At 38.8% G+C, this 25,963-nt stretch overlaps 1 protein-coding gene and 1 long non-coding RNA gene across 13 annotated transcripts in view; one reads left to right on the forward strand and one right to left on the reverse strand.

The window, feature by feature from the left end:
• The window catches only part of LOC103540210 (uncharacterized), a 203,200-nt gene that overhangs the window by 153,124 nt on the left and 24,113 nt on the right, over positions 1 to 25,963 (forward strand). The gene's annotated exons all lie outside the window — the stretch shown is intronic.
• Positions 16,016 to 25,963, reverse strand: part of UBE3A (ubiquitin protein ligase E3A) — a 95,354-nt gene continuing 85,406 nt past the window's right edge. For all 12 annotated transcript variants that reach the window (XM_070571985.1, XM_070572042.1, XM_070572015.1 and 9 more), the window contains 2 exons: positions 19,232 to 19,375; positions 16,016 to 17,980 (listed from right to left, as the gene is read on the reverse strand). In XM_070571985.1, the coding sequence (XP_070428086.1) occupies positions 17,860 to 17,980; positions 19,232 to 19,375 (265 nt within the window). In that variant the 3' untranslated portion in view covers positions 16,016 to 17,859. The remainder of the gene's footprint in view (positions 17,981 to 19,231; positions 19,376 to 25,963) is intronic.

Consider the following 25,963-nt stretch of genomic DNA (forward strand, 5'->3'; position numbering starts at 1 on the left):
TTTCAGAGGCTGAATGAAGTAAGGACTGACCCACAGGAAAGTTCTCAGCCTTCATGGGAGCAGAATTCACATTAAACTCACAACAGACTGAAGAAGTGACATTATAAAGGAGTGAGTCAGAGCATCCTAGTGGCTGATGTCATCAGGCTATATTACCCTGAGTTCCTAATAGGATACCATTTCCTTATAGGAATACACTCCTGGGTTGATAGGCTACATCCTTCATAGGCATGAGCCTGTCCTCCTGGCCATCACCTCCTCCAGGGCTAGCCTTTTTCAGTCTTTCTGTAGAGATTTCTGTGGCTGGTTGACCCTTTTTGTTGATACAGGTTTTTGCAGAAGGGTTGGTGTCTTGCACCAGATTATAGGCCTAGGAATCCTGCCTTGCTAAGGATAATCTTGTTTCCTTAGTTCCAAATTCTACAGGGAGGTGGGATGTCAAGGGTGATCTCACTGTAACACTCAGGTCCTAGGTCTCAGAAGCAGGGTAGAATATATATTGAAGGGGCATGAAGGCCCCTTAGTCTATGTGAGAGATTAAGTGGAGCAGTGACCAAGGATTAAGGAGGGGAGATGATGTGGAGACCACTTCTGAGATGACGTATATAAAACTAGGAGGACAACGAGATAGTGAGGGTCAGAAACAAAGAGCTAGAGATGTCTTTGAGGTTCCCAGCGTGGGTATCTGGGAGAATAGAATGTTATGTAAGAAAGCATCAACATGAGATTAATATGCAGTCTGTAGTCACCTAACTAAACTCTAGTTTCTAAGTATACACCTCATGGAACTCAGGGGCATGGTGAGCTGATCATATCATCCAGTAGTCCTATGACTCTAGGAGAAAATCATGTAGCCCAGTGCTGTGTCAATGGTCAGGGTAAGTGTTAGCACCATAATCACGGTGGGACAGTGTTACTGGGTGTTCATCTAGAACTTGGTGCAGGCTTCACGTTTTGCTGGTGCTCACTTCTACCTAGCACTTTCTGGCCTTTTCCTCTTTTTCCCAACGTGAGTAAATCACAGCAGAGCTAATCCTCATATAATCGTGTGTTAAGCTAATTGATCTCTAAGATCTCTTATAGCACTAAAATTGTTCAATCATGTGGTCACACTTATAATTAAAGGCAGTGTTTCCAATGTGGGTTCTCAGCTGCAATGGTTGTTTACAGCTGGCATCTATTCCAATTGTTTGTTGCCACATTGTTAAATATTTGACAATTATCCCTGGATGTTTTAAAGCACAGTGCTAGTCTCTGTTGACTGTATAACAAACTAGCATTTCTGACCTGTATGGGCTCAGGCTAGGAGAAACAATCCTGAGGGGGAAGAAAAGACTGTCAATAAAGGCATAACTGGGTAAATTCAGCCCCTTCACCATTTGCAATAAAATAACCCAACCACCCAGAAAAATGTGATGGTTGTCCTTCTATTTAAGGTCAGTAAGGTCAAAGAGTGACCCTCCAGTACAGTGTGCAATAATACGTCTAGTCATTTTCACAAAGCCACTTCCCCCTAAAAGGAATTCTGATACTTTGTCACAAAGTAAAATTTTCTTATGTCAGTTATGGAGTTTAATCTGTTGACTGTTGACACTGTTAGCTGAAGACTTCTGGGATGATTTGATGAAATGGCTCAGCCATGTGATTTAAAATCTGGGTTCTGTCCCTCCACACTGTCAGCCACAGGTCAACATCATCTCAAGGCTGGGTGGTAGGAAGGCTGACAATAGCAACTGGAGCAACATGTTTCCTTGTTTGGGCAGAGTGTTGCTTCCCAAAACTCACATAAGAGCAAGCATGCTCTTTTTCTCAAGCCATAGTGAACATCCTGTCATATCTTAGCCCACCGTGGTTTGGGGCAGCCCTGACCCAAGCCAATTATTGTGGCAAGGCAAATGGCATTACCCTGATCGGCTTAGACTAATCTATCTACCCCGGGGGCTGGGCATAGTTTTGGGATCAGCCCTCCAAACTGTATGAGCGCCATTCAGTAGGGGAAAGCTCGCCTGGATGTTTAGGGGCAACCTGAATTCATGAAAACTCATTTAGATTTATACAATATTGTCTAATTTAGAGATTTTTATAGAATTTAATTTTACTAATAAAAATACCGCCTTTACCCTAAATATAAACAAAGAATAAGGTCCAGGTAGGTGAGGGAGCTACCAAAGCTTTGTGTTTTTACACAATAGGGTTTAACAAAAGCTGTAACTCTCAAAGAAGGAGAACAAACATAGGATGAGGGGGGAGTCTCAGACTGTGAGAAGGTTTGGTGGGCTGAAGGTTGAGCACTATTTCAGGAATATAATGTTTAGATAAAAGAGATTGGGGTCTGCTGGTCTTGAAGAGAGTTGAAGATGGACTAGGAAACAGAAAAAGGAAGGCTAGGAGGAAGAGGAATGGGATGGATGATTTACATACTGTATAGGCAACAATCAATGGGCCCTAAAGAAAGATGATAGTTACTAAAAGGTCAGTTGTTAAAAAAAAAAAAAAAAAAAAAAACAAACCTAACAAGCAACAATCGAGTTGCAAAGTGGCTGGGGCACAAACACACTAAACTTGTGGTAGAACAAACACAGCAGTGTATGTAAAGGTGCTTCGATAAATGGGGCTATGGTTTGAGGGATAAGAGCCAGGGTTAGGAACTAAGGGCTTCTGCAGGCTGGCACCAGTACCACCCAGGGGGTTCCATGGCCCACTCTGCTGTCACCTTGACTGAGGTTGTCTAGAGAAGATCTAACACCCAGCTAGGGCCACATTTCTTGAGCTCAGCATCCAGAGATAGACTGTCAACACCTGATGTGCCCTCAGCAAGGGTTTCCTCATTATATCTTCTCTTCTTCCTCCTTCTCCACCCCCCTATTTTTCTTTAACTTTTGGGAGGTCTCATCTTTGAACAAAGTTCTTATATGTCACAATTAAAGAAGGGGCCCAACTTCAACCAATCAACAAACTCCAACCTTGAGAGGTTCACACAATGAAACTATATAAAGTATCTTTTTCAACAACCTACATAAAAGTTCTCTAAGATTATACTTCTAAATCTCATATCTCTGTTAATAATCTTATTATAAACTTCCCCCATCACTTGCCAGGGAGATAGAAAGAACCAAATCTAAGAAATCTCTAACACCTATAAGTGACTGAAAAGTCACATAGACATTTCAGCCTTGCCCCTGTCAATTCAGCTCCTACCACAGACAGACAGGGTGGATGACCTTCAAGTCCCCTTTCCCTTGGAAGGGAGACTGTTCTTAGGTGGAAGCTGGGCCTGGAGTAAACAGCCCAGTGAACCAGCCTCCTAGGGCCTCTGTTCTTGGGAGAAACACTTGGCCACCAGACTACATGCCCTAATGACCCACAGAGTTCTTAACAACAAACAATGGAGCCCAGAATAGAACCCTGTGGTCACAGTGCCCACACATCACTAAGCAGCCTCACAGGTTTACTGACAGAACACTGGCTGCCAGGCCCCCAGGTGGGCAGAGAAATGTCAGATCCCCAGGCTCAACTGGGCATCTCATGGAGAAGCCACCAGCAGAGCAACCATCAGAGATTGTTGGACAGCATCAACAATCAGGGAAACAGGCGCTATTCCATATTTGGAGAGAACATAAAACTTATGGAAACAGGGAAGTCCTACTCAATTCTGTCCTTCAACTGGAAAGAAGAGAACTTGCTGAAAAAGAAACTCAGCTTTTTGGAGTCCATGAAGAAATATGAAGCTAATGCCTGGCTAATGGAGCAGAAAGCTTTTTATAAACGATGCCACTCAAAGCTCCAAAGGTCAGAGCTGGCGCATGCCCGGTTGTTAGGCAACAAGGACCTAGTCAAACGGCTCACCTCTAAGAACATGTTGTCCAGTTACACCACCACTTTTGTGGATGATAGTGAGGCAGCAGTGAAGGCGATAGTCCAGAACAGAGGGTGGGAGAACATGATGCTCTTCAGACTTAGCCTGGACAAGGACAGACTCTACTCAGCCCTCAACAGTGATCTGCTGAAGAAGGTGGAGGCCCAGGCAGCTCCCAGGGCAATCTTAAAGGCAGACTCCAAGAAAGAGAGTGTGAGGACAACTGTAAAAATAAGTAGGTCTCCCTCAAGAGGGGAGGGCAAGCCAGCTCTGGTTTTATCATTAGAGTCTCTTGAGAGTCCAGAGCAGGGAGAAAAACAGAGAAAGCCTCCTGTGGACAGCAGCCCTCTGCCAGAGGGAGAGGGGATCACAAGGGACTTCTCTAGCAGGCCCTCAAGCATTGTGCAGAGTCATCTGCAAGATCCAGCCATTGGCAGGAAATCGAAATGCAAGCTTCTTCAATACATAGTCTATGGAGACAGAAGTGTGAAGCTCCCTAAGAAGAAAAGGCCAAGGCCCAGGAACAACTCTCATGGCCCAGAGGATGTGCAAATGGACCCAGCAATGCTGACTCACATCCAAGCCATCCTAAGGCAGGAGTTTCTCATGAAGGAAAGAGCTAAGTATCTGGAGGACAGAATCCAAAGTCTCCCTCAGTCCACACATTTTCACTTTCAAGATTACTCTTCCCACAGTCCCTTGAAGAAAGGAAGTGAGAGAGTACTACGTGCTCCAGGAATCAGAATGCATGGTGCAGGAAGAGGGCAGAAAATGGTTCTTGAAGAGATTGGAAAACAAATTGGAGGCAATTCCATCACCAGGAAGAATGAAAACAGTTTTTTCTAAGGTACCCTTCTCCTTTTCACCCGTTTATCATTCAGCAACTACTTTTTATTACTTCCCCCCCAAAATCTTCCCCCTGACCTCAAGACTGCTCCTGAACTCAGGGATAAAATGCTTTTCCCCTTCTACAAAAACACAACAATCAAGGCAGGCTTTAACAGTAAGAAAGTTGACAAGGGTCATGACTTGCCCTGAAGCCCTTCAAGTGGAGACATGGAGACAAGCACCAAGTGCGGGCAGCAAAGAAGGGCAGGCTGGGCTGAGCCAGGGCGTCTTCAACTCTCCACACCAGGCTTTGTTTTCACACCAAACACCTTTCAAGGAGTCATATCTAAGAAGAACATGATTCTGGGAAACTTTTTGACAGTATTGCTCTTACTGTAAAAAGAGAGAGAAATTGACACTAATTTGGGGAATGTTAGCAAATTTCTTTCTTCAGTGGCTTGCGGAGGGAACAGGAATGGAACCTGGCTCTAATTTCTGACCTTTTTACAATAAAAACAATCAAACAAATGGAAACTAGCTGACTTGACATCTAGGAGAGCTCTCTCTCTCTTTTCCTGTCCCTTGAGCACCCCCGCCCCAGTAGCCCTACGGCGAGACTCCTTACACTTAGTTAAGCACAGACAATGTGGACTGAAGCTGAAGTTAAGTGGCATGATGATGTGGAAAGAGCACTGAGTGGGAGGCAGAGGCTCTGGTTTCTTTATTTATATAAATTATATATAAATTTATTATATTTTTATATAAATTTTTATGATATAAAATATATTTTATACTATACAATATAGATAATATAATATATAAAATTATATGTAATTATATGTAAGTTTTACATAAATTTTTAACATATTTTATATAAATTTATAATGTATATTTATAATTTATAAATGTATATAAATGCAATGGCCAGATTACTCCTGGGCAAAATGCTTTACAGTTTGAGATCTCAGTTTCCTCATCTATAAAATAAGGGCTGGACAAGATCTTTTAGGTCCTTTTTACCTCTAAACTTCCACAATACATTTACTTTAACTTGTCACAAAAGCAGATATTGGATGGCAGCCCTTGAGCAAAATAAAACATCTTCATGAAGTTTTTTGTCCCTCCAGTGGTCAGTCCAGTGGGCAGTTAACATTTCAGACTTTTTTCTGAGATAATATAAGGCAGTTAAAATCTTTTTATTATCAATCAGATGGTCTTGAGACAAATATGTATAGTAGGTGGAGCTTTTACATTTAAATAAATAAGGGTAGGGCTTCCTATAAATATTATTTCTGTGTATTTCCTAAATATGTAAGTCCCATGATGACAGCAAAAGTAACCTAAGAAAGTAGAATTCCTGTTATACAGCACATGACTAAATAACTTCAGGTTTAGCGTCAGCTGTGAAATCAGATGGCTTAAGTGAGGCCTGACTGCAGGCAGAGGCTACTCCTGTCCACTGCAGTGGTCTGTGCTGTCCCAAATGTCTGCACCCACGTCATGCGGGTTCAGGGTGAAGTTTACCAATTTCTTCTATGGGTTACTTGCTTAGAAGCATTGAAAGCACACATGGTGGTGATGAGAAACAAAAAGCCACCCTTAAATAATGAGGTTACCAAGTGTGATTTCAGATAGGGGAGGGGAAGTGGGGAGCTGGGACAGAGAAGAATAAAGAAGCTCTCATAAAATTAAAGTCACTTAGGAACACATGATTGATTCACTCACCACCTTCTTAGAAATACATGGAAAACAAACTGGTTTTCCTCCTAATGCTTTCTGAAACTAGCTAACTTCATAAGAGCACACAGGGTTGTGATGTCCCTGAACCATGGGAAGAAGGGTATGAGGAGCACCTGAGTGCCAGAAAAGCCTCCCAGATCCTTCTTTACGTACAGGAAAAACTCTTACACTATCTTCTACTGGTAGTTTCTGTGGAGATCTGGAAGTCCGGTTGACAAATCAGGCCCTTTGGCCTTGCAATCATAATTTCCTTCATACCTTCATAAAACAAATATATACTGGGCATTGGGGTAGAGAACACAGACACGTTCCTACTCATGGAACTTACAATTTATGGAGGGAGTTAGGCAGTAACGAAGTAAGCAAAAAACCCCAAAAATACATTGTGATAGGCACTGTGGGGTTATGATGAACATTTTGGAGAACACCATTTAAATTTTAAAAATATTTCAGTCCTATGAACAATACATATTGAAGGCAAAGGCATTTTCCCTGAGTCTGGGTGCCGGATGCAGCGCACTTGGAGCAATTCTGAAATGCATTTTTTGGTAATGGGATAACTCCCATGTGACAGGCCCAAGTATATACTGTCTAGTGTGTTGAGCTGGGAGTGTCTGCTCAGTCTCAGCTGGAAGCACTGCAGGTTATCTTCCTGCCCTTGGTGATTATCTCTGGGACAAAGCTATTTTATTTGCCTCGAGAAACAGATTTGATCTCACTACTGTACCCTTTTGGACCTACTGAGAAATGAGCCAAACTCAGCAGTGACAAGTCCTGAAAAGTGGACAATTGATGTAATTGATGATTTTGGAACACTTCAAAAGTTTTGAAATATTTTCACTTAGCTGATTTATTCTCGTGATGACAATAACGTATATATGCCTTTCTTAAAAGCTGAAGTAAGAGTTGAGATTGGGGGCTGGGTGTCAGCCCTTGGTGCACAAAGGAACAGGGAGGAGGATGGGAAGGACTTTCTGAGTCACTTTGGCTACTGTGTAGCTCCATAAAACATGTTTACATTCTGCTCTAGGCATTGGGTGCAAGGCCATGAGCAAGACAAAGTCCCTGCCCTAATGGGGCCTGGTTTCTAGCAGATCACAGATAAAAATGAACAAATAAATGAACCACTTTTCACTTTCATTTACTGAGAGTTCCTTGTGTAACTCTCAAACACTAGCATTTTCCAGGGTTCTGTCCATGTTCTTCTTTCTTCCCCTTATTCCCTTTCCCTGGTGATAATGTTTCTACCTGTAGGTTCAGCTATGATCTATATGCTGAAAGCCATGAGATTTTTATCTTCTGTATAGGCTTTTCTCCAGACCCATTTTTTTTTTTAAACAACCTCTGGACAGCTCCGCTTGTATAACTCTCAGACACTTCAACTAAAACATGACCCAACTGTACTACCTTTGCCTCCAAAACCTGCTCCTCTTCTATGTAGACCCAACAGCACAACTATCTACCCAGACCAGAAATGTGAGAGCTGTCTGACTCCTCTCTCTCCCATGCAAAAATATCTAATCAGTCACCCAGTCCCAGTCTCTTAACATGTCTTAGATTGTACCCTCCCTTCTATCCTCAGGCTCTTATATGCCTTTCCAGGATTATGGCAATAGTCTCCTAACCACGAAGATCACATGGCACTTATGCTTCTCCAGTTTACACTATAAAATAATAGATATAAAATGCAAAACTGATTGTCTTTGATTCTCAGTGTCTGCAAAATGAAGTCCAAAGTCCTTGGTACGGTCTACAAGGCTCTCCATGATCTGACCTGTCTTCTTTTTGAATCCCATCTTGATCCCTTTGAGACCCACACTCAGGCATACTGAAGTGGCCATACTCACCACTTATCTGCCTAGTATACACCTGCCCATCCATTAAGACTCAGCTAAACCTTCACCTATTCGAAAAATTTTTGGATCTGAATTCTCCGTCCAAGTTGTACATTTGCATACTTCTATTACCCTTAGTGGTTTGTACGTATGTCTGGCCTATTAGATTCTCTCCCCATAATAGACTCTTTTTTTTTTTTTTTTTGAGGAAAATGAGCCCTGAACTAACATCTTCCACCAATCCTTTTTTTGCTGAGGAAGATTGGTCCTGTGCTAATATCCGTGCCCATCTTCCTCTATTTTATACATGGGACACCTGCCACAGCATGGCTTGATAAGCAATGCATAGGTCGGCACCCAGGATCCAAACCGGTGAACCCTGGGCAGCTGAAGCGGAATGTGTGAACTTGACTGCTGCGCCACAGGGCTGGCCCCTTTAACAGACTCCTTGGATTGAAGAAAGCAGCTCTGAATTAACCTGAAATCTCCACAAACCAGCAACATGGCAAGCATTCAGTTGGTATTTGCGTAGTAAACAATGAAAGGAAAACATACTTCAGTTGAAATAGGATTAGAGGCAGGTTTTGAAATCTCCCATAGAGATCTTTCCTCATCATAAATATCATCATCACCCTAAGTGTCCCAAGTCCTTTCCGTAGATCTGATTTAATAAGGTGTATGTGTGTGCACGTGGGGCGGCAGGGGCGTGGGGAGGAAGGTGTGTGGGGGGATGGAGCAGCAGAACACAATTGTTTTCTTTTTGCAAGCCTGCTCTCTGGCTCTGAATTTGTTTTTTGGAAATCTCAGGTAGTGTGGCTTTTCTGGTCACTTTCAGACAATACACAAGGCATCTATTTTTCTGGGTATTAAGTCCACACTAGTGAAACATCAAAATGATACTCTCTCTCTTAATTGAAAACATAATTTGCTCAGGCCTTCCTCTGGGCAGGAAGCCTGAAGACAGCAGTGCAGGCAACCAGTTTCCTCTTCCTCCCTTTACCTTCATTCTCACTGAAAAGCTGTTTCTGGCCCTTCTGGAAGGGACAGAGAGAAAAATATCCTGCCTTATCCAGTTGGTGGAGTTAATAGGGTATTGAGCCTTCGGTGGGGGTGGGGGGGGGGGGTTAGTGACTTTCTTTCATGAAGTACACTCTCCTGGGAACTACAACTGAGAATCTCTGGCTAGACTGGTAGCTTCCAACTTCTCCTCCCCTTACAGATTCAACAATTGATGGTACTCAGATGCTGGGTGCCTGGCTCCAGGCAAGAAGCCCACTTGTGCAGGGCAATTTTCAAGATGGCTCATGGTCTGTCTCTTATAATGACAACATGTAGCCTACAGAAAGGACATACCTCACTTCCATCATAGCAGATGTGCCCTTTATTCACCTGTCAAAGGCCTGTTCAGCCACATCTTACTGGAGGACCCTTTCCAGGAAGAGTCAGGTACTATGCTGTGTTCTCAAACAGCTAAAGATAATAAGGTCAAGCAAGGTCTCCAAGTAGATGAGAGAGTCAAGGTCTCTAAGAGGTTCATTTGAAACATACCTCACTGAGTTTAAGATGAAGGGAAGCTCCCAACTCATTCCATGAGACAGGTATTACCCTGATATCAAAACCAGACAAAGATATAACAAGAACTACAGACCAGTATTTCTTATGAAAACACTTGCAAATATTCTAAACAAAATGCTAGCAAACCAAATCCAGCAGCATATAAAAAAGGTCTGTGTACCATGGATAAGTAGGATTAGCTCTGAAATAAAGATTGGTTCAATATACTAAAATCTGCCAATGTAATACACCCTATTAATAGAATAAAGGACAAAACCCACATGATCATCTTAATGGATGCAGAAGCAGCATTTGACAAAATCCAATACACTTTCTTGACAAAAACACTCAACAAATGAGGAATAGAAGGAAGTTTCCTAAACCTGAAGCATCTATGAAAAACCCACAGCTAACATCACACTAATGGTGACCTCCTAATGCTTACCTCCCTTAAAATCAGGATTAAGACAAAGATGTCTGTTCTTGCCAATCCTATTCAATATTGGACTAGGGGTGCTAGCCAGGGCACTTGAGCAAGAAAAAGAAAGAAAAAGAACCCAGAGTAGAAAGGAAGAAGCAAAACTATTTCCTTTTTTTTTGAGGAAGATTAGCCCTGAGCTAACATTCATGCCCATCTTCCTCTACTTTATATGTGGGACACCTGCCACAGCATAGCTTGACAAGTGGTGTGTAGGTCCGCACCTGGGATCCGAACCAGTAAATCCCGGGCTGCTGAAGCAGAATGTGCAAACTTAACCGATGCGCCACCACGCGGGCCCCAGCAAAACTATTTCTATTCACAGATGCATGATCTTGTGTATAGAAAATTTCAAGGGATTAAAAAAAAACCTAATAAATAAATTAGTTCAGAAAAGCTGCAACATACAAGATCAACATACAAAAATTAATTGTATTTCTATACACTAGTAATGAACCCAAAAATGAAGGTTAGAAAACAATTCTGTCTATAATAGCATCAAAAAGAATAAAATACTTAGGAAAATATTTAACCAAAGAAGTCAAGACTTGTACACTGAAATCTATAAAACATTAATGAAAAAAATTAAAGACCTAAATAAATTGAAAGACATCCCATGTTCATGGATTGCAAACCTTTATATTGTTAAAATAGCAATATCTCTCAAATTGATCTACAGATTCAACATAATCCTTAAAATATCCAGTTGCCTGTTTTGTAGAAATTAAGTTGATCCTAAAATTCATATGGAACTGCAAGGAACCCAAAATAGTCAAAATGATCTTCAAAAAGAACAAAGTTGGAGGACTCACACATCCCAAATTCAAAACTTACTACAAGCTATAGTAATCAAGACAGTGTGGTACTGGCATAAGGATAGACATATAGATCAATGGAATGAAATTGAGAGTCCAGAAATAAAGTCTTATATTTATTTATGGTCAATTATTTCTTGATAAGGGAACTAAGATGGTTCATGGGTAAATAATAGTCTTTTTAACAACTGGTGCTTGGACAACTGGATTTTCACGTGCCAAAGAATGAAGCTGAACTCCTACAATGCCTCATATGCAAAAAATGGATCAAAGATCTAAATATAACAGCTAAAACTAACACGCAAAAGAAAACAGTTGTAAATCTTTGCGACTTGGATTAGGCAAGGGTTTCTTAGATATGACACCAAAAGTACAAGCAACAAAAGAATAAACAGATAATCTGGACATCACCAAAATTAAAAACGTTTGTACTTCAAAGGACATCATCAAGAAAGTGAAAATACTACCTAAAGAATGGGAGAAAATATTTGTAAATAATTGGTCTGGTAAGGGACTTGCATCCAGAATAAAGAACTTAATAGAAAGATACCCCAATTAAAAAAATGGGCCAAGGATCTGAATAGACATTTCTTCAAAGATGAACAAATGGCCCCAAAGCTCATGAAAAGATGCTTAATATCATTAGTATTAGGGAAATGCAAATCAAAACCATGAGATGCCACTTCACACCCACTAGGATAGCTGGAATTAAAATAAGTGTTGGCTAGAAGGTAGAGAAACTGGAACTCTCACACATTGCTGGTGGGAATGTACAATAGTGCAGCCACTTTGGAAAACAGTTTGGCAGTTCCTTGAAAGGATTAGGCATATGACCCAGCAATTCCACTCCTATGTATGCAACCAAAAGAACTGAAAACTTATGTCCACACAAAAACATGTACACAAATGTTCATAATAGAATTTATAATAGCCAAAAGGCAGAAACAACACAAATATCCATAAAATGAAGAAAAATATGGCATATCGATATAATGAAATATTCAGTCATAAAAAGAAAAGTACTGATATATACTACAACACGGATACACCTTGAAAACATTCTTCTAAGTGAAAAAAAAAAGCCAGACACAAAAGCCTACATATTGTATGATTCCATTGATATGAAATGTCTCAAATAGGCAAATCTATAGACAGAAAGATAAGTGGTTGCCAGGGGCTTGGGGTGGGTGGTGGAGCAGAGAAGGAATAGACAGTTACTGCTAACGGGTACAGGCTTTTTGTTTTTTTGCAGTGATACAAATGCTCTGGAATTATATAATGGTGATGGTTGCACAATTTTATGGATATCCTAGAAGTCACTAATTTTAAATGAGTGAATTTTATGTGAATTACATCAGAATTATATATCTAAACCTATGTCTATATATCTTAATTAAAAAAACAAAGATAAGAAAAAGCACCACTCCTCCATTTTGAGGTGGATGAGGGTCAACTCTTGCAAAAGAAATCCTCATCACAAACATCTCCAACCTCTTAATGGACTCTCTTAACTGGCAAATGCTGGCAGAACCCACCTCACAGTGTCTCAGGATGTCTTGCACCATGTTTTCTAGCATCTATTATCTCAACTTCACTGAATCCTGACAAGCAGCAGTGAGGTAGGCTTGGATATTATAATCCAAGCTGAGGGTTGGGGAGGATCAGAACTGAGACCTAGAGTCATCCATCTCTGAAGGCGGCACCCTCAACCACTGTGCACTATATATTAGACATGCCCACCACATTTACTATGGTTTCCTGAAGACTGGATGATAGCTAGGATTATTATTCCATGTCCTGTTCAGCTGAACCTAAAAGTCCTGATTTGAGGTCGATTTGTAGCAATGGTTATGAGGTTCTGGCAAAACAAGCATTCACTGTGGTGAGTACTTTATTTAGTATAAAAATCACAGTATTTGGCAGAGAACTGCTCCTTGTTAGATGTGAGGGGTTGGCAACAGCAGGACGATGTAAGACACTTGCCCCCATCTCCAGTGGGAAAGGAGTGTGGCCACAGAAGACGGCTGCGCAGAGGCTTCTGGTTGCCAGAGAACATTCAAAGAGCAGGGCTGAAGTCACACAAAAATCTTGATCTAAAGGATTTTATTCTTTTCATCCTCCCCCTTTCCACACTTCCATTTGAAGTGACAGCCAGTGATTCTGGGGAGCCACTTCCTCAAGGAGCAAGTCCTTTAGCCACTATTCAAAAATTTTAAAATAAAAACTTTTAGAGGAGGGGGAGAGACAAGGAGACAGAGGCCATCTTTAATGAAGAAATAGGAAGCTTCAGGGGCTGGCCCCGTGGCCGAGTGGTTAAGTTCGCGCGCTCCGCTGCAGGCGGCCCAGTGTTTCGTTAGTTCGAATCCTGGGCGCGGACATGGCACTGCTCGTCAGACCACGCTGAGGCAGCGTCCCACATGCCACAACTAGAAGAACCCACAACGAAGAATACACAACTATGTACCGGGGGGGCTTTGGGGAGAAAAAGGAAAAAATAAAATCTTTAAAAAAAAAAAAAAAGAAAGAAATAGGAAGCTTCATTCTACTGCATGCTGAGTTGTTTTCAATCCTTCATCAAGTGGTGACTCAGACAAGCTAGTGGAAAGATGGAGCTAAACCTCTACAAAGTCATTATGCAACTACATGGGAGAGGCACAAAGATAAAAAAAAAAGTCTTCCAGGAATCCGCTCACATTGTAGGTAACTATTATGAAAAGGAAAAAAAAAAAAAACCCCACTGATTCTTCACTGTTCAAACAAGAAACATGCCCCACCATACTGTGTTACCATGTGGGTTGCTATGAGGTTACAGAGGCACTTTGGGGGTTGTTGAAGTCTTTATGGGTGAGATGCCTTTTGAAATTTGGTCTTGAAGGGTATTTGAGAAAAAGGAAATAATTAAGCAAAAGTGGAGATGAGTGACGACGCAGGGAGAAGTGCCTGTAATACACAGCAAAATTGGAAATGTGGGTGAGGCCCACTCTACAGGAGGGTTTTGGCTGCTAGGCTTGGAGATTTATTCAAAGGAAAACAAGTTTTGAAGTAGAAGATATTTAAATCAGCAAAACTGTGTTTTACCAGAATGAAATAAAAATTACAAGAGGAGGTAGGAGATTAGAGTCACAGAGATAACTTAGGAGAGGCTACTACTAAGAGTGTCTAGGCCAATCAGAGGATCAGGGGCTGATGGGAAGTACGAGGGAGGAATGACTGGAGAGATTCAAGGGGAAAAAATTGATACAAGCTGTGACAATTGAGGGATGAGGGATTTCAATGACTGGGTTTAATGCCATACCTTTAAGAAAAAACAAAACCCAGTACAGACACAAGATGAAGGGTTTCGTTCTTAGGTATATTGACTTTGAGGTACCTCAAAGATATCCTGGGGACAGAGCCTGAGTAGAAGATACAGAGTTGGAGAAGAATCCTCAGGAGTGGTTGAACAGAGAGAATTGAGTAAGTACAGACAAGAACTTTAAGCAGAATTATAGTAGTATCCATCCAACCCAAAAAGGAAGCAGAGTAGCAGCCGAACTAAGTTCAAGGTATTGTCAAGGTTGAAGAGTTCTTACGGGCAATGAGGAGGATGTGTATCCTTCAGGAGAGCATTTTCAGTGGCACAGCAATGGATCAGCAGCATTTCTCAGAGTGAGACATCTTCATCAAAATCTTCTTGCAGTGGTTAACAAATGCCAACCCTCTGGATTTCAACAAGGAAGGGGTGAAAGCCTGGGGAATCTGCACTTCTAACACTGTCTATCTTCCGCCAAAAATTCTTTATGGACTGACACTATGGGTAAAAAAAAAGACGAGAGAAGGAGCAAATGGAAGCTGTTTGAATTCTTTGGTGGTTCAGGGAAGAGACAGGAAGGGTAGAGATGGTTCATAGAGGTTGGTGGAAGTTGGAATATATTCTACATATATTTATGGCAAGCAGGTAAAGGGATCAAGACTACAGATAGAGTAGCCTTGGAAAGACACTCCTTCCTCTGATAGTTTGATGAAATTCTTGAGAAAACCCTTAAAGGGGACCTGGAATACCAGCACAGTCGTGTTTTTACGTGAACAGGGAGTGATGTTGCCAGGTTACAATCATCTATCCTTTATAGTAAGATATATGTGCCAAGGGAGGAATGAATAACACCAGCTAGTTCTGTCTGAAGCCTCATTTTCAAGTTTCTTTTTGATATGTATCACCCTACATAGGTATGTATCCTAAAATAAAGCTAGGGAAGTTGTAATTGGATTTTACCACACAATTAACCACAGCTCAGGAACGTAGTATATAGGGTCAGGAAATCTAAATCATTTGCTGAAGCTGCCAGGATCCAGAAAAGTTTGGCTGTAGGCTGCATTTTTACATTATATGATTGAAATTTTCTATAATAATAAAATGTAAAAGACAGCTTATATTTCATTTAGAAAGCCAATTATTTTAGTTTATGGTTCATTTTTTCCTCCCAGAGCTTCCTGCAGACTGTGGGCTGATTCAGAGAAAACCAAAATATGTGAGAGTATCTGAGCAAAAAAGTACCTTTATGACATGACACTTGGGGTAGAGGGAGTACCCACTATAGTCAAAATTTTTATTGCTTTCCTCTTCCTTAAGATATTGTCCAGTGACATTCTAGTATACAGTAATGAAAAGGGAAGTGGTAACATGCCCAGGATAATTAATTACTACGCAAGTGAGAACAGCTAGTCTGGACAACCAATGACTTTTTTCTCTTCAAATATTTTTAAGGGTAGATTTATTTTCAACTGTTTGTTAAAAGTCTATCTGATGTGAATTCTATATGTGATAACCTATACTCAATTACCATTCAAAAATTTCATACAGATATGTTATTACAATTTTAGAACTTCAATACTGTAGTGATAATAAAACTTGAGAACTGAAGAGCACAAATTTCTTCACGAATTTATTATATAAAATGCCCCCGAGTATTTGATTTCTCTTCTCACTTTCATTTTACACAAGAAGCACATGGATGAGAGGCCCTTTAAGATGACTGTAGTAGCATAAGGGTCCCTTGCCATCAAGGTAGTGTACATACCTTAACAGTGTTCTAAAGGCTGGCCCAGAAAAAACTCATATTACCATATCACAATATGGAAAGCATTGTCTTCTTTATCCACTAAATTATGGTGAAATATGTCACTGTTTTATTTAAGCATTATGGTACATAACAATTCTGTCTCAATTACTAAAGGAATTAAAATAATCCTGAAAGACATCCTTTTTCCCCTCCAATGATTTGAAAGCTGTATTGTTCCTGCCAATTTCAAACAAATCATCACATTGATCTGTCATAGTCAGTTAAAACAATCATCAAGGCACAAGCTCAGCACATTAGCTGTAGCTTGTAGTAAAAGGATATATCAATATGTCTCTCCTTAAAAATACATAATCCTTTTATTTTATATTGCAATAAGAGAAATTAACATCACAGACACAGAAGACTAGAAAGGGGAAACTACTACTTCTGAATGTCCAGTAATTTAAACCTATTTGTACTTTTCCAGAGTACATGAAAGCAATATTTAACACTTTTTTTTGAAGTAAAATTTAATCTTTGGGGATATACAATGTAAATAGGACTTAAAAGTAATAGTTCCATTCATTTCCAGGTTTGCTTACTGTATCATTAAGTAAAACAAGGCACAGTAGCCATTTTTCCATTATATTGCAACACTGATCATGTGCCTTGATAAAATGGCAGATTAGACAAGATGATGGCAACATGAAGGGAAGACTTTGGATTGTCTATTTAAAATGTAGCTAATAAGTAATTAATAAAAAACTTATTTTAAGTGCACTTTCACATGCTTTGTGTTTATAATAAACAAACTTCCTAACTTTCTTGCAATACGCTTGACTACCATTTCTTTTGGCCAAATGCACTTTTCCCCAGTAAACTTAAAACAACAACAAGAACAAGAACAAGAACAAGAACAAGAACAAAAAAAATCCCTGTCCTTTCATATACTAAGAAAGAGGACTGGCTACTGAAACAGTTCGTTGCAAGACACATGAAGACGACATACTGTGACATGAGCTGTTTTTAATCTGTTGTGCTGTTACTAAAGGAAAGTTCTGAGGGCTGCAGTTAAACATTCCACATTCTCCCTTCCATCTTTATTGATTTCAAGATTTTGCACAGAAAACTCTTTGGGGACTAGAACAGCAGCAATTGCATCACACTGTTTTCAAGACTTCAAGTTTCAAAAGCAAATTGTTTTAAAAAAAAAATACAGTTCCTGATTTGAGTTAGATACAGGGACAAAAAATAGCACATACTTGAAGGTTACATGGTCTACAAATGGTGGCAATATTTTCCTTGGGAGAGTAGTTTTGTTGGTATATATTTTTTTAAATACTCAAAAAGGCTCAACCTCAAGCAGTAATAAACACAAGCAAAAGTGATTTAACCCTTAAAATAAATATTCAGAAAAACCTCTCTGTACATACAAGTGAAAGAATACGTAACACTTTCACGCAAAAAAAAATAATAATAATAAAGGATTTGTTCATATAAGTAGCTGAAATCTGCTGTTCCAGCCCACATATCCCCAATAAAGAAGGGAGGCACAGACATAGGTGACTACTGTGGTTCACTATCTTACAGCCTTTTTGTACTGGGACACTATCACCACCAATTTTATCCCTCTTGTTATATTTATTAAAATTTTAAATTTTCTTTTCCGTTTCTTTTCCCTTTTTTTCTTTTTTCATTTTTTTTCCACTTTTTTTTACAGCATGCCAAATCCTTTGGCATAAGTGATGGCCTTCAACAATCTCTCTTTAAGTTTTTCTTTGCTTGAATATTCCGGAAGTAAAAGGACATTAAAGCAAGTATGAGATGTCGGTAACCTAAATAGAGAGAAAGGGGAAAAACAGGAAAATAAGTCATGGGAAATACATTCAGTATTAAATGATTCTACTTTTAGATGGTAAATATAGTTGAGATGGTTTGCAATATAGACTACACATTAATGCAAGTCATAAACTTTTTGCTTTCATCATGCAACAACCAAGTATCAATTTGTGTTTATGTTTTAAGTCACTCAATGCTAATGACGATGATCAATGATGATAACATATTGCAACCACCGAGTTATTACTACATACCAGATATTGTTTAGGTACTTAACCCTTAGAGTTCATTTAACTAAATCTTCTCATAATAAACCTACAGAGTGGGTATCAGTATCCCCACTATAGAGGTGTACTCTTTGATGCTGCTGAGAAATATTTCTGGCAATACGACTATGTAAATTATTCCATAAATATAAATAAATTTACATTAATACATTATATGTCAGATAATGTAGAAGACTAACAGAAATGTTTCTATGCATTTAAACCAATAAATATAGGCATACCTTGGAGATTATTGCAGGTTCAGTTCCAGACCACAGCAATAAAGTGAACATTGCAATAAAGCGAGTAACACAAATATTTTGGTTTCCCAGTGCATTAAACAATTATTTATACTGTAGTCTATAAAGTATACACTAGCATTATGTCTAAAAAGCATCAACGTACATATCTTAGTTAAAAAATACTTATCAGCGAGTCATAATGTTTTTGCTGGAGGGTCCTGCCTTTAATTTGTTAAAAAAAAAACAAACAAAAAAACCCCACAGTATATGTGGACTGCAATAAAATAAGCTATGCCTGTATGCTAGTGCTCATGTACGGTCCCTACTCACCAAATAAGTTAACTTATACAATAGAGAGAGAACAAAATTAGTCAAAGATTATGAAATTGAGGATTCTGGCATAATCTAGTGCTGAACAGACAGTCTGAGCCTCAATTTAACTACTCTAAATAGATTACATAATATGGCTTTCAATTAAAAAATTCTGAACCAAAAACTGAATGAATCACACCGATTTGCAAAGTTCCAAATCAAGTAAATCCTATAATAATTTTTCACGAGGCCAGTGTTTAAAAATTTCCTCAAATAATATTAACAAAATATTCTGTGAACTAATTTTGCATATGATTTGGAGATTTCTATATAAAATTATAAAAGTGCTCAGAAGCTACTTTACGGTCCACACGTGTGAGATATAGAATGCAAGGTTTGCGGTATGTAGTCACAATTTAGTAATTACCTTTCTGTATCTGGGCCGTTTTTGGCTATAATCATCTTTAATTTTCCTAGTCCGCCTACAGGTGCTCGGTCTGTGCCCGTTGTAAACTGCAAGAAGAGTCTTTTCTGCTCATCTGTAAACGAATGAACAATTTCCCAGAACTCCCTAATGAGAAAAAATATAATCCTGACTTTAGTTTGGCATTCGTTACAACCAGCACTAACATAAGCATATGACTTGTATTAAAACCATATTAAGAGACAACTTACAAGTTAATATCAGGAACCCTAAAGATTGATTCCTGGTGATCTAGGATATAGGAATTCCACTTAAGCAAATTTATCTTAAGGAAACAGTTTTAAAAACATCAAAGTTTATGTTCATCACTGTATTATTTATAAAAGTAAAAACTGGTAAACCTAAAGTGTCCAACAATAGGAAATAATTATGTAAACTATGGCATATTCACAATACATAATCAGTAACAAACAAAAGACAAAATTCAAAGCCAAAATCCCATGCACTGAAAATGACTGAAAGAAAATAATCTGAAAAAATTAACTCCAGATGTCTTCAGGTATATGTTTTACTTCCTTATTCTCTCAGTCTACTCATTCCTGATTTAACTTTGGGAGAAAAGGTGATACAGATAAGGACAAAAGAAAAACGAACAAACAAACAACTTACACATCTAATAGCAGTAATACAAAAATATACAATTTTTATACAAACTGGAACACTTTTACCAATAGTGTGTGCTGTAAAATGGGGAATGGGGGATTATACTGATATTTCTGCCATACAGAGTTATCTTAATGAATTTATCCCTAGAATTCCTAAAACCTATGTGATAAAAGTCATGTTACAATGTTGCTTGTTATACTCACTCTAAAAACAAAATGCAAGCTCATTAAGAACAATTTTGGCATGCTTCTTTGAATAATCAGGTACGCCTTATTTTAACATATACACTCAGCTAAAAAATTTGAAGATTTTAGAAAAAAAAAAAAAAAAAGAACGTTTAATTGGTGAAATAATGTATTTCAATATTTATTTGAAAAGTTCTTTCCAGAACCTTGTCAGAGAACATCATACTTCCCACATCCATAATTAAAATTCTAGCTTTTGATATTCTAGTATTCCAGTATATAATTTCTATTACCAAAATGCTGGCATTTTTGTTGGTGCAATGCCATTATTTCTGACAAGGGTTAGCAGCTTTATTAGACTTCTTGGCTCTATCCAGTGTCTCGCTACTTCCCTTGCCTGACACTCTAACATCCTCCTCACCCCTAAGTTTCTGCAAACCTACCACTCACCTAGAGGAAATGATAAAGAAATACAACAGGAATCTGGACATGGAATTTGCAGGCACATTTCTCAGGAAGGAAAGAAATCATACAGTTTAGGTAATTCTTTTGGGTGGCTGGCAAGAGAAAAAAGGAAGTCTGCTGTAGCCAGAGCCCTCTGTCAGGGCAGAAAAGCTGCCCTACAATGGGTGATAATCAAACCTTCTCACACTGCAGAAGTGCTCTGAAACCTAAGTGAACCAGGCACACCTGAAGAGAAAGATGCAGGGTGCCCTTGAGTGGAGGAGACAGACCCTGATGGAAGTAGCAGACCAGGAGTGGTCACTCTGACCAGTCTGGCTCTATTATTTAGGAGCTATTTCTTTGGTTCTCTTTAAAAAAAAACTAGAACTTAAAATATTGGGGTTACTATCAGTTTATATAATGAAAACAATTACTCAACAAAATTCTTCTCTTCCTCTAAGTGTTATGTTCTACAACAAGAATTAAGAATACAACTACTTAGAAAACTGAAAATAAAAAAAAAAAGCTTCTTTGTTCCAACATAAAAGTGGTAGCTGCATGGATCACATCCCATTCACATCTCCCAAAACCTAACCAGATCAAAAAGGAAAGAAAATCCAATAAAAATACCCATAACCTATGCCTAGATTAAACTAGCAGCAAACTCCAAGTGACATGTAATCTGGAGTATGAATAACTAAGCCCACACTAGCAGAGTCCAGCAGGAGTATGTGGAAGAACGAAGTGTGAAGAATAACATGGGTTAGGGTTCACTCCAGGAGGGGAGAGGCACCCAAGAGTGAACTACCAAGGGCAGGTAAGGGCACTGGCAACAGGTGGCTAAAAGGAAGGGCCTTGGAAAGTACCTGGGACCAGAAATGGCAGTCTCAAGAAGGCACCATGTCTGGAAGAGATGGGGGGCACCTTGGGAGGCAGGGGTGTCCCTTGAAAGTAACTTCTGGTTGTAAAGGGATAGAAGCACCTGATGAAAAAAGGCCCTGATTAAACAAGATGGAATTGAAGAATCAGAAGGAGCTGGGCCAAATAACCATATATCAAAGAAACTACCATTGCCACAGCAAAAGAAGACCTTCTATGGAGAGATCACTAAAGCCACCAAACTCCTCCTCACTCTCCCATGAGATCTACTAACAGCAGGTCCAGAAAAATCCAACATATACAAACATAAATGAGAAAAACAGAATTCCAAAATCCAAATAATTATAAAACAAGTCCAGCAAATACATGAGAAACCAAACTTTCTGGCAGAAAAAAAGTACATCTGAAAAAACCAGTTGTGAAGAATGGGAAATCTGTGACATTCACATTCCAATATGAAGGGAAAATGCAACAACAGATGAGAAAGAACACCATTAATCAGAAATACAAAACTCAGAGAGAGATGGACAAATCTGAATTAGAAATGAGAATACTCAAAAATACTCAAGAAATATACAAAATGAACTTCGAAATAAAGACTAATTTACAAGGTGACCAAAGGACAAGCAAAATGACCATAATTTCTACTAGGGACACGGAAGTCAGAAACAAAAAAGCAAGAAAACAAATTAAAAAAAAAAACTAAAGAAATGCACACCAAAGCAGAATACAGGAAAAGAACAATATTTAACTACATGAACATAAAAGCTTTCACTTGGAAAAACACCCTGTCAGCAAAATCAAAAACAAATGACGAACTAGGAAAAAAATATTTGAAAATTTATCAACGTTAAACTGCGAATCTCCCTAACACAGAGTTTCTAAAAATGAAGAAAATGACCAATAACTGGGCAGGAAAATGAACAAGACTATAAAAAAATACAAATAGCTCTTAAGTACAAGAAAAGATGCCCACTCTCATTCATAATGAGGAAAACACAAATTATAACTACACTGAAATATCGTTTCTCAACTAGCTGATAAACATCCTAGTTTAACAACACTTTGGGTTGGGTAATTGTAGGTGTATACTCTTATATACTGCTGGTGGGAGTGCAAAATGTTACAATTTCTGTGAAGGAGAATAGCAAAATTACATATGCATGTAGTGGCATTTAATACAACAATGCCACTTTCAGCAATTTACTTTAATGATACCCTTACATATGTACGGAATAATCCATGCATCTGATGATTCACTGTTACATCACTTCTAATAGTAAAAGGTTAGAAACAACCACTATGTCCATGAACATTAATAATCTATGCTGCAGGGGCCAGCCCTGTGGCCGAGTGGTGAAGATCGCACGCTCCGCTGCAGCGGCCCAGGGTTTCACCAGTTTGGATCCTGGGTGCGGATATGGCACTGCTCGTTGGGCCACGTTAAGGCGGTGTCCCACCACATGCCACAACTAGAACGATCTGCAACTAAGATATACAACTATGTACCAGGGGGATTTGGGGAGATAAAGCAGAGAAATAAAAAGATTGGCAACAGTTGTTAGCTCAGGTGCCAATCTTTAAAAAAAAAAAAAAAATCTACGCTGCAGCCACACAATCTGACAGTATTCAGCCATACAAAAAAATGTGGGCACTATCTCTGTATTGATATGGGGTGATTTCTAGTATATACTGGGAAAAATTTCTTCCTAGCTCTGTCCCCTGAAAAACACCTGCAAGCAATAACATTTAATTAAAAAGGTCATCTCTTGTACCCAATATTCACTTCTAAATGCCATTCCCCAATAATTTCTTGCAAAAATGGCTTATTTCACACCTAGGGTTAAGAATGTTGAAGGTGAGCTAAAAATTTCAAAATTTAATGGGGTCATGCTAAAAATACACAAAGACTAAGTAATTTGAACATCATTAAGATCAATGACTGTGCAACACATTAAACATAAAAGCCGTATGTTCATAACATGATTCAGAAAAAGGCAAAAAACACTAAAAAGCCAAACAATTACCACTACTGAAATTATTACATTAACTCCTTACTCTGAAGTATTTAAATACATTTTATCATGCCTTTTCAGTAGAACTGTTTTTCAAAGTACCTAAATAGCACCCATTAAAAAGAAGAAAATGAATGGCACGTATAAAGAAAGAATGAACAGAAGAAGAAAATTATTTTCCAAATAACCAGTTTGCAACCCCCAGTGAAATAATGGATTCAGGTAAGGATACTAATGGATACTAAAATCAGGTGAAAGACAGATAAGGGGTTTTGGGAATATGATGGTGGCAGTGACACATTTTGTTTTTTGCTTTTTTTAAAAAAATCTTCCCAATCTCTCCCATAAAAACAGAGCTAATTGGATGGGAAAATTAAAGACCTACAGGGAATACCTATAACAAAACTAGGTGATAAGATATCCCCCATGAATCTTCGAATATAAGTGGATAGGAACAAACTACTGACATCTAGAAGAACTGGTTGGTTATCAGCACCAGTGAGTGAGGAAGCAGAGGGAAGACAAGTGGTTTCTTATAGCTTTGAGAACAAGGGAGCCTCAAAACCACTGACCTGCTGGAAAGCAGGGCCAGTTTGAGAATAGTAGTTAAAAGTTAAGAGGGAGTTCCACAAGATCCAATTTGCCGATGATTACAAGGGGATCATGATACAATAAGCTCTGGGCACTTAACACTCTTGACACCAAACTTCCCTTCCAAAATAAACCTTATACTGAGGAGAAACTGCTGGGAATAACATCCAAACTGACCAGATCAAGGATAGTAAAGGCAAAGGAAAATTAAATTAAGTGTGGTCAGGGAAGTAGAGAAGGCATTTCAGAAAGCACAAGATCATAGTTCTTATCATCCTACATAAACAAAACGCATGGAGACCTCCTGAAGCACGAAAAGCTGTCTTGGCCTATTTCTCCCTCTTGCAAACTAGTTTCACTTTTAAAAAAATGAGCAACAGAAAAGAATTGCAGTCAAATACTAAACAAAGTTATTAATAGAGAGCAAGTACATGTGTACGAGAATGATGTCCCTATAGAGAATGAAAAAGAAAGTACACCAAAAGATTTGCTAACAAATGAAAATTATAAATGAATTTCAAATTGAGCTAAATATTTTTTTAAAACAATACTAGAAGCCATGAAAGAACAAGTAGATCAGAAATAGGGAATCTCAGAACAAAGGTAACAGAAGAAAAGGAAGATTTTGGAAGACACGACAGAACTAAGGAATAATGTGATATAAAAGAAAAAAATCACATCAATATGAAGAAATGAAAACTAAACTAAAAGAACCACTAGTAGTATCGTAGTGAATTAAGCACTACGATAATACCACTGAAAGAGAACACAGAAGAAAAATCTTAAAAATCAAGAAGAAATGAAACCATGCCTGAAACTCTCCTTGCCAACCCAGAGATACAGTTGGCAGGGAACTGAATTCTGCCACAATTGGCCCTGTCCTGGAAAGTGCTCTCCTTCCTGCCAGAGCCTCAGAGTCTCTCCCAGCCCAGACACACTGAATGGCCAGGAATACCAGTAAGGGGGATCCTGCCACAACAGGCACAGGGCCCAGGAAGTGCTCTCCAGTCCCATGGGCCTGAAACACCACACAGCTCAGACTGGAGAAGTAACTCATTTTGCACCCCTTAAGCAATACCATCAGGGAGGAGAGGAAGCCTGAGTGAAATGAGATACATGAAGCAGACCTGAATAGCACCACAATGGCTCTGAAAATTAAATTTGTCACTGGAACCACAACCCACACAAAGTATGCCAGGACCTGCATGCTAAACTTGAACAGGATGACCATCTACTAAAAGAAAAAAATGTAAATAGGACCCAGAGTTTCCTAACATAAGAGCCAATATGTCCAGGATACAATCCAAAATCACCTGTCATACCAAAAACCAGGAAAATCACAATATGAAGGAAAGAAAATCAACTGACATTAACACTGGGACAAATAAGACGTTGAAATTATATGATAAGGATTTTAATGCAGTCATCAGAAAAGTGATTCCACAAGCAATTACAAGTTCTATTGTTTCACAAATGAAACAACAGAAAATCTCAACAAAGAAATAGAAGTTACAATTAAAAAAAGACAAACAGAAACTATAGAGGTGAAAAACACAATAAAAGAAAAATACTGGGTGGTCTCAAGTAGAGTGAAGATGAAAGAAGATAAAAATCTGAACAAAAGAGAGAAAACAGACTGAAAAATAGAAATGAACAGAGCCTCAGGTACACGTGGAACAACGGCAAATGACTGAACACTGGTATCATTAGAGGCCCAGAAAGAGAAAAGAGAGAGTGGGGTTGAAAAGGTATTTGAAGAAATGATGGCTGAAAACTTTCCAAGTTTTGTAAAAGATACAAACTCACAGTTTCAAGAAGCTGAACAAACCCCAAAAAGCATAAACAAAACTATTCTTCAAGAATAAAAGGAAAATAAAGTCATTCTCAGACAAAGGATAAGTAAAAGAATTTGTCATTAGCAGACTTGTCTTTGAAGACTGACTGAAGGAAAAAGA

The sequence above is a fragment of the Equus przewalskii genome, chromosome 1, assembly GCF_037783145.1.
Source record: "Equus przewalskii isolate Varuska chromosome 1, EquPr2, whole genome shotgun sequence".
Taxonomy (NCBI): Eukaryota; Metazoa; Chordata; class Mammalia; order Perissodactyla; family Equidae; genus Equus; species Equus przewalskii.